Here is a 9,797-nt window from a genome sequence, read left to right as displayed (position 1 = left end):
GTGCAAGAGAATAATAGCTTTTATCAATTACATTATTGTAAGTACATTTCTTAATATATTCTGAAAATCCTTTTTTTACCCTGGGCTTAAAGAATATTTGGGAATAAGATAAAGGGCAATCAAAAGAATGTTGCATGCTTTAAATACACCTATCGAAGGTCATTATAAAACAACTTTGCCCATCAACTGGGGGCACCCTTGGAATTCAATTGAGAGCTTTGGAGTGCCAAGCTCCAGGCCATATCAAACGTCGAAGTTCCCAACTCAGATCATGGGTTCCAATCAACCTCTAAAAGACAATAGAAGCAGCAGATACATATGGCCTCATAAATTTACTAAGCTAAAAATCGGTGATTGGCTGTTTCAATTCCACAATAGAACACACACACACACACACACCATCTTTGCAGCAAAAATTCATCTATGGCAATACCCAGGTTTGGGATTTTCACCTATTAAATATGCTAAATGGCATACATAAAACACAAATCACTGTTGGTTCAAATCTTAGAAGGAAAAATTCCATTTGTTCTCAGATGATTTTAATGAAAGTTAGGGTTCCAAATCCCTAGAATTGCATAAGCAGATCTCGCTATGATTCACTTTGCATCACCATATGTTATTCTGAAAAAGAATTAATAAACAAAGCTATGTTCACAAGAAACCAGGGATTTTATGCAAATTTGGTTGGCTATTTTACTCAACTGGGAGGCTTTGATATCCTCAATAGTTTCATGGCTTCCCTACAAAGGGAACTGAGATGCAGTTAGTGATTGAGTCAACTGAAAGGAGATAGAATAACAATACCAACTGCTTACACATCGAGTCCTTGAGGTCTCATGAAGAAACTCCATATGGAAGAAGGGCAGCAGCCACAACCCTCCCCTCTTCATTCAAAATATTGTAGGTTGATGCAGCATTCCTCTGTAAACAAGCAAAATTAGACCGTAGTTTCCATAGTCGGTAAAGAACTGAATTGTGTGTATAAGGAAAATGAAACCATCTAGCTAGGGAGCCGGGGGTCTAAACCATACATCAGAGGTGGTTTCTGAGACCTTCAGAAACTTGATTAGGAGTAAGCTGCCACCTCAGAGGTTTCATGGCTGTTTTGACAATTTCCTTATCAATGAGAATTTCCTATCACTTGCTAATATCTCTATACTTTCCAAACTCATTACAAATGCTCTGTAGCTTCAACAAATATAATTAACATACACCAAAACCAACATGTATTTGATCAAGAAAAACAACACCAACATCATGTAAAACCTTGGGTATTGGTTGTGGGCAATACATTTATGTATACATTTTTTTTTCAACCGAACCATTAACAAGTCAATGATAATTAGAGGAAAGAAATGGATTGAGAAATTGGGGCCGCAGTTAAAAAATAATTAGGGAAGAAAATAATGAATACCGAATCAACGGATTCCAATTTCATGCCAGTAGACTTGATGAAGCGTCGAAGTTCAGGATCCACTGGTTGAATGTGCCTTCCACAGCCAAGAATCAAAATCTCTGGAAACAATCAGAAAATGTAAACTACTGGACAATGAAATAAATAGATAAAATGCAATTCAGTAGCTATGGGTGTTTATTTAAAACAAAAATCGATTGCCCCTGAAAATGAGGGAACTTTCCACAAAATAAGTAGACTTTCAACAAGGGAAAACGAGGTAGATGAGAAAAAAGGCAATTAACAAATAGTATACTTATCTGTTACGAAAATGATGTGTCTTGAGTCCCTGACAGACCATAAAAAAAACATATATTGCTTCCTACATGGTGGCCCATCTACTCATCCCTTTGGAGTTTGGACTGTTCAATTAGTGGGCAATTATTTGGATGGGGTATTGGAGAAAAACATCACTAGATGACCCTAACTATCCAATTGAGATGATCTCAAACTGGTAAAAAGAAATAAGAATTGGTGGAAAGGTCAGTTGTGCTATTGCAACCTGTTGGTTGCGGGTTCACAACTTGGAAACAGCCTCTCCTGCAAAGCAGGGGGTAAGGCTGCATACATTTATTTGCCCCTCCCAGACCTGCAGTAGCGGGAGCCTCGTGCACTGGGATGCTCTTTTTTGTTGGAAGGTACATAAAATCAGGCAGTTAATGGGTGTGGCTAATCTGGTTTCTATCCTACTTCCAACCAAAGAGATGGCCCATTAAATTGCCTGTAACAATGAATCAGAAGGTCATATATGCATGGTTGTTGGAGGTATCATCTTCAATGCTCATATGGAATGATAACATTCTTGATGCAACCCCAGGTTCTAAACCCCTAATTTTGGGTCGCTATGGGCCCACTGGAATGGAAAAACTCAAAATAATGTGGTCAATGGGAGTATTGTAATTTTCTGGCATTTTAGGACCCTTAAGAATAAAGTAAACAGGATCAGGACGTTACAGTAATTAAGATTATGAAGAAAAATGACAAATCTGGTATTAAAATTCAGTCTGGAGACAACAAATTTCAAAAAAGCAGAAGGGGGGGGGAGGTTTGTGTAATTTCAGAGGTCTGTCCTTAAAAGCAAATAAGAAGACTGGATGTCTTCTTCTTCCTCACGATTCCAACGTTAATGGCAGTATAACCGACCTTAACAGATCAACTGAAAAAGGGCATACCCAGTGCACATTGCACAAGGCTCCCAGCATTGCAGGATCTGGGGAGGGTCATAACATGAAACTTAAGGATAAAATTCGTAATCCCCTACCCTCTTAATCCTGATTGATATCTCACCAAAACAAAGGTAATATATTCAGGAAAATTCAGAAAACAGAACTGATGGTAGTTGCATGTTCAGAAATAGTCCGAGTTCTGGTTCTTGCAGGACAGGAAATTTTAGGAAATGAGATGCATGTGGATTAATCGCCCCCAGTATGTGAACTGATTCCCAAAATTTCAGACCAAAAGGGTTAGTTACAAGAGAGACCGATCAAACCCTTACAATCCATTAAGGAAACAGTAGCAGGAAAAGAAGAAAACAGAAGATAACAAAAAAAAAGAATAGACAAAGATAGCAATAAAAGAACAGGAATACCTGGGCGGAGGAATAGGAACTGAATCGATCAAGGAGAGGAGAAAAAGGAGAAAGGAACTCAGTCATGTACCAGCACACAGCACCATACAAACTCCCATAAATTTCATTCAAATCTTCAAAAACTGCCCAATGATGGGATTACATGGCTGTTTAAAGACTTGTAACAGAAACAAACATATTCAAACTCAACGACTGAAGTAGAGTTTGAATCAAACTCCACACTCTATCCTACGACTCTATCAACATGAATAAAGTACTAAAAGGAAATTACAAAGCAATCCCTAATAACCCTGCATGTAACTGCACCGGCTCTCCTGCTCTTAAGAGAACTTGACTCCGTTGAGTTAGGTTGTAAACCCAAGATTCCCTTGTAATGAACTCGATGATGAGGTGGCACAAATCTCGGGGAAAGTGGTTGAACTGCAACTCCATGAATGAGGATAGACTGACGCATAGCAGGAGGAGAGAAATGTCGTCATCGAGGCATATCCGTCAATGCATGAAGCAACATCAGAAACGTTCACTTTCTTTGCTTAACCTTGATGGGGTTCCGTACACAGAATTTTAGATATCAGATCGGCTGATCCTGATTGGCATTGGCCATGACCGATACCAATACGTATCACTAGTATTACCAACAAGGTGCTCTTTTTGAATTTTTGGCCCATACAGCCAATACTGCACTAATTGATACCAGCCGGTACTTATCAATATTGTATTGAGTTCGAAATTGGTCAGTACACATTCTGATACTGTGCACTAAATCCCTATTCGTGCACTATTGTAGAGAATAACAACCTTTCGTTGCCAGGGTCACCCTAAGAGAACATCACAATTCAATAAGGAGCTGAGTAGCTGACTAGGCAAGGGACCTGGTAGTGAAGCAGCCCTAACTGTAGGTCAACTCGTACGATTGCACCAACCTCTTCTCTTGCATTAGGCCCAAAACCTCACAAATAAATTTTGTTGAAAAACTTCTTCTGCGAGAGGTTAAGTGCTAAACCTAAGTCAGTTGGCTTATGCTCCTGTATCGACAATTGTATGCACTGCCGTCAAATCCTAACCATGTAGTAGATTACCCTTCTGTCGGAAAAGGAGAGCCTTCACTACTAGTCCATTGGAGAAGGAAGTAAGTTTAGTTGAATTGGCTTGAACCTCATTATCATGAACATAATCAGTGTCATCATCTGGAGTATGAGGACAACCCTTATAAACCTCCATGTCATCCTTGTCGTCCATATTTTTCAACAATGTCTCAACCATGGTTAGAGGATTGGTTTTGTTGAGACACAATCAAAGTGACATTTCTCGCCACAATTGTGGCATACAATGCTCTTCACCCACTCATTACCTTTGGAGACCTCTGGTTTCTTTTCATCAATCTTACGAGGCTCAATCTTTCTTTCCTCAGATTGGGTGTAGACCTGTAGGCTGAAGAAGTCTTGATCATTTCCTTCAGATGACTGTACTTTTCTACAACGGTCTTGGCATACGCAGTTGCCACATTGGCTGATCTGAAGCCCTTGTTGTTAAGCTGTAAACCAGATCTCTGCAGCCCACCCGTTGATGATTCATTTCCTAGAGTCTGCATCTGGAGGACAATTTGTGATACTCCATGGTGTAGGTATCCACACTTTTATTGCCTTAATGTAAATTGACCATCTTGTGGAAAAGCACCTTCTCAAAATTAGGAGGAACAAATTTTCCAGTTCAATATCTACTTTATGGCCTCCCAATTTGTGATGGGTCCAAGTCACCTGATAAGCCTCGATTGTAAGACATCATCCCACCTTGAAAATGTATATCCAATGAGTTTGGTGAGGATAAGCCACTTTTTGTCATCTGGAAAGGACTTGTAGACGAAAATCCTCTTGATTTTAGTCAACCAGTCAAGAAAATCCTCAGGTACCTTCTCCTTGTCGAACTTTGGAACCTCAACCTTGATGCCATCTTAGTCTGGGAATTACCATGTGACATTCTAGGGAATAACTGGCTCAAGTTGCTGTCTCAGGCGTATATGTAAATCGTAGAGTACCAAATTGTGGACCGGTGTAGACAGCCTTGCAAAATCTTGCCTGTCAAATCTCCTCACGAAGGCAAGAATGTTAGCAAAGGTTTTGTGAGTTTTTTCCAGCTTAGCCAACATCTTTGCTAGGAACTTGTCAAGTTTCATTTCAATCCCTTGCTAGTTTTCTAATAATTCCTTGTACGGTGTGTGGACACCAGAGTTCATGATGTGAGAGAGTCCTATCATGGTTAGAAGACGGCAAGATATTCGACTTTGATACAAATTGATGCAACCCTAGGTTCCAAAACCCTAAATTTGGACCAGAATAAAAAAAGCCAAATAATGTGGAATGCCAATTTCGTAATTTTCTGTTAGGATCCTTAAGAATAAAGTAAACAGGACAAGGGACGTGACAATAATTAAAATTATGAAGAAAAAGGAAGAATCTGGTATTAAAATCCAGACTAGGATAACTTAAAACAAGATTCAAAAAAACAGAGGGGATTTATGTAATTTCAGAGGTCTGACCACAGGAAGTTGTGAGGAAGGGCATGCATAGTCTAGGTCTTGTACCAAGTATGCCCTCGGATAGAGCCTATTGGAGGGCAAGGATCCATGTAGCAGACCCCATCTAGCTGAGATTCTCCTGACGTGCTGGGTGTACCTCTTTCCTCTTACTTTAATCTTTAATCTTTCATTTTCCTTTTTATTTTCCATCTTTCATCTGTCATTTTCCTTTTTCTTTTCTCATCTCATTTACCATCCTTTTCTCCATCTATTCAGTTCCCTTTTTTTCCCTCAGTTTTCCCTACTTTGTTGGGATAAGGCTGAGTTGTTGTTGTTGTTGTTGTTGACTGGATGTTTTCTTCTTCCTCACGAACAGATCAACTCAGCAACCACAAATGAAGTCCAAATAACATGAAACTTAAGGATAAGATTCGCAATCCCCTAAACTCTTAATCCTGTGAAATCTGACCAGAAAACAGGTAATATATTCAAGAAATTCTGAAATCAGAACTGGCAGTAGTTGCAGGTGCAGAAATAGTCCGAGGTCTGGTTCTTGCAGGCGAGGAAGTTTTAGGAGACGAAATGCAAATGGATTAGTCACCCCAAATAGATGAACTGATTCCCAAAATTTCAGACCAAAATGGTCAGTTACACGAGAGATCAATTAAGCCCTTTACAATCCGGTAATGAAACAGTAGCAGGAAAAGAAGGAAACCGAAGATAATAAACATAGAAAGAAAAGACAAAGAACTCCCACAAAATTGCGTTCAAATCTTTGAAAAACTGCCCAACAATGGGAATAGCCATTGTTGGGCTAAACTTATTCAAACTCAATAACTGAAATATAGTTTGAATCAAACTCCACACTCTATCCTACTACTCAATCAACATGAATAAAATAATAAAAGGAAATTACAAAGCAGCCCCTAATTAACCCAGCGTGTAACTGCATCAATTCTTCTCTATAGAAAAACTACCATTTGAATCCTCACCTGGTGTGGGCTTCATGACTTGGAAGATTGATAAGCTGCAATTGTACGGGAAAAAGAAATGAAATATTAGTTACACGAGCATATTGATGGCATTATTGCACTTTTTTCAAAAGAAACTTTGCAAAGATAATGCCTTTCTTTGTTCTACTGATGAATACCGTATAAAGTTCAATTATGCCATAGAACCAACACATGTAAGGGAGCCAGACTAAAAAGGATAAAAAAAAAACACAAATTCAAGGAATCAGAAATTACCACTATACAGTAGATATCATGTGAATTGTATCATTCATATACCAGTAGAAAAGAGCATATAGAAATGTAAATAATTACAACTGCAGCCTCGAAGCAAGATGGAACAGGAACAAAAAAGAATCAGCAATCTAAAACCATCACCCAAGAATATGGAAAGTATCAGAATCTGAGTTGTGTTGGACAGAGATATTTCATCCATCTAAAGGAGTCCATGCAACACTAACCATGCATTCTGGCACAAACGACAGTATGACACCAGGGAAACCACTCCAAAAGCTATTTCTTCAGATAACCTTTTAAAAAAAAGCATTAATGTTAAAATAGTTTCTCCATTTTTCTCAAAAACTACTTACAACCAGTATAACCTTGAGTTTACACATCACCACCCAGAAAATTAGGACTTGCCAGAGCATTCAAGCACACTCTTTTACCAACCATGGAGAACCCAAAATACAGTTAACACAAAACCCAAAGGTAGCATATTCTACTTCATTCTTCTAGAGTTGAATCATAAACTCTCATGATATTCTAGTTCTTCAAACAATTGTTCAAACGATAGATTTGATAAAACACAGCTTAATATGATTTGTTGTTACAGTAAAATAAAGTAGTGTCATCAAATAGAGAGGAAATGTTAATGAAACAACAGATACATATCAGTGGTCAGGTCTCATTCAAAACAGCTTATGTTTTCTTTGGTGATATCAACAGAAAAAACATTCAGCCACGGTGGATGAGACAAAAGTAGGGATTAACGCCAAGTTGGAGTTATGGAGATCAACCTTGAAATCAAAAGGTTTTAAGATAAGTGGAACAAAGATGGAGCATATGATGTATAACTTTGGTTACACTACGATAAATAATGAGGTGGTAACAATTGATAAGACGGAGATTCCACAAAGTGATTATTTTAGATATCTAGGCTCAATCATAAATAAAAAAAGGTGATAATGATATAGAGGATTATGTTTCACAAAAATTAAAAAAATGATGTATGAAGTGGAGAGGTGCGTTTGGAGTGTTGTGTGATTGGCGTAAACTTAAAGGAAAATTTTCTAGGACAGTCATACGACCAACTATGATGTATGGTGCTGAATGTTGGCAATTAAGAAGCATCATATAGATAAACTAAGTGTAGCGGAGATGAGGATGCTGAAATGGATGAGTGGCAAAACTAGGGAGGATAAAGTAAGGAATGATCATATTAGTGTTGATTTGGGAGTAACTCTGATGCATGATAAATTACGAGAAAGTCGTTTGAGGTGGCATGACCATGTTCAACAGAGGCCTTTGGATGCTTCAGTACAGAGGAGTGATTTGATTCAGATTGAAGGAACTAAAAGAGCCAGGGGCAGACCTAAAATGACCTTAGGAGAAGTGAGGAAAGACATGCATAGCTTAGGCCTTGTATCAAGTATGACCTCAAATAGAGCTGATTAGAGGGCAAGGATTCATGTAGCCAACCACATTTAGTTGGGAAAAGATTGAGTTGTTGTTGACGTCTTGTTGTTGATTCGATTCTTCAACCATTCAAATTAAAAGAGTTTTGTATGTTCACTTCTATTTTTTTTTTTTTCGCCCAGTTTGATAAGTGGAGATCGGTATGTTGTTCAGAATTTCAACGTAGACAAACAATAAAAGGAATTTAAAAAAGCCCTCACTCACTACATTACAACTAACATATAGAACCAGCTCAAGAAGAGATTACCTATCTGCAGTAATCTCCGAGAGTTTTTTGGGGCTCCAAGATAAGAGCAAGTTTCCAACACAAAGCAAGCTACCTTCATAGTTAACACCATTTACCACAAAACCTGTATCAGCAACGCTACAGAAAAAAAGGAAAAAAAGAGAGTCACACACACATAAACAATTGCACAAACAAAATTCCTGAATGTAAAAAAGATAAAAGAAAATTAAAAGAAAAAACGAAGCCATCCAGTGAAATGGATTGCTAAAAAGATTTAAACTTGTTCAGCATGAAATCGAAACAGAGAACTCAAGGCCCAATGGAAGGGGAGAGACGGAGGAGCAAAAATCTGACGCAACTTAAATCAAAGAGAAAAAACTGGAGATTTTCTGACAATAGGGTATTAACATTTAAATAAGTATATGTGAGGAATTGTAACGATGAACCCTGATTTACCTTTGGAAAACCAATTGATCATCCGGGATTTGATCGATGAGATTAATCTGATCGTAGAGGGAAAAGGCGCGCTTCAGAGAAGGTAGATTTTGGTTTGCAGGTTTCGGGGATTCCTTGCGAAGGGCACGTATAAGAGATGGCAGCGTTGTTGCTGCTCTCTGTCTAGCAGCCATTTCACCTCTCTGTCTCTCTCTCTCTCTGAACCTCTCCGAAGCTGACGAGATAGTTAACAGAGACGAGCCAGACTTTGAACCGTGTTTTTCTCTGGGGTTCTGGTTCATTTGGTTCCATCATTGATCATCCGGTTGAACCCAATTCTTTATTTTGTCTCTTAGGCCATGCCCATCCATGGCAACCAAAATTGCCATTCATCAAATAGTGCAGGAAAATTTTGGAGGGTTCACCCATCCATCTATGGTCCTTATTATTTTCTCTTATTAGACGACGTTGAAACTATTTTTCCCCCATAATAATGCATATGTTGTTGCCGTAATTAATGATTTCATCCAAATGTATGTTCCAAATACAAAATACTAAAAAATCACTTACTATCCCCTATGGAATCAAAGTCATTAAGGAGAAATTTAAATGAGCCAAAAATGGAGTCATTAGACCAATACTCCATTTGAATAACAAGAACTTTAGCAACCCAAATTCTTTTAGAGAACTCACAAGTCAAGAACAAATGCCAATTTGATTCAATAGTATTCTATTGATTGACTAATTCGACAGAGAAGGCTCTAATGTTCCTTCCAATAATAATTTAGGGCAAACTCTAGGGTATATCGCCCTTGGTGAGGCTTGGTCTCTTATTTGGCAAACGATACTTAATCAACAAGGCCTATACC

General features: G+C 38.3%; 1 protein-coding gene across 3 annotated transcripts; it reads right to left on the bottom strand.

The window, feature by feature from the left end:
* Positions 1-476: 476 nt before the first annotated feature.
* LOC122666335 (NADH dehydrogenase [ubiquinone] 1 alpha subcomplex assembly factor 3) lies at positions 477-9,164 on the bottom strand. Of its 3 annotated transcripts, none has more exons than XM_043862537.1 (6): positions 8,950-9,164; positions 8,515-8,631; positions 6,552-6,586; positions 1,418-1,518; positions 819-924; positions 477-755 (listed from the first exon to the last, which is right to left on the bottom strand). In XM_043862537.1, the coding sequence occupies exons 1-5, from the start codon at positions 9,120-9,122 to the stop codon at positions 838-840; spliced, it is 513 nt and encodes a 170-aa protein (XP_043718472.1). In that variant the 5' UTR covers positions 9,123-9,164; the 3' UTR covers positions 477-755; positions 819-837. The 3 variants fall into 3 exon arrangements, with proteins under 3 accessions (XP_043718472.1, XP_043718473.1, XP_043718471.1); XM_043862538.1 differs by having other exon boundaries at positions 477-743; XM_043862536.1 differs by having other exon boundaries at positions 477-924.
* Positions 9,165-9,797: the final 633 nt, after the last annotated feature.

This window comes from Telopea speciosissima, chromosome 6 (genome assembly GCF_018873765.1).
Source record: "Telopea speciosissima isolate NSW1024214 ecotype Mountain lineage chromosome 6, Tspe_v1, whole genome shotgun sequence".
NCBI lineage: Eukaryota > Viridiplantae > Streptophyta > Magnoliopsida > Proteales > Proteaceae > Telopea > Telopea speciosissima.
The sequence above is the reverse complement of the archived record's forward strand: the minus strand, read 5'-3'. Positions and strand labels throughout refer to the sequence as shown.

Bases quoted from the DNA above. Each gene is read 5' to 3' on its own strand.
- LOC122666335 (XM_043862536.1), bottom strand. From the start codon at position 9,122: ATGGCTGCTAGACAGAGAGCAGCAACAACGCTGCCATCTCTTATACGT. The intron at 8,632-8,949 runs GTAAATCAGGGT...TTTTTTCTGTAG, and splicing joins GATCAATTGGTTTTCCAAAG to CGTTGCTGATACAGGTTTTG. The intron at 6,587-8,514 runs GTAATCTCTTCT...GTACAATTGCAG, and splicing joins TCGGAGATTACTGCAGATAG to CTTATCAATCTTCCAAGTCA.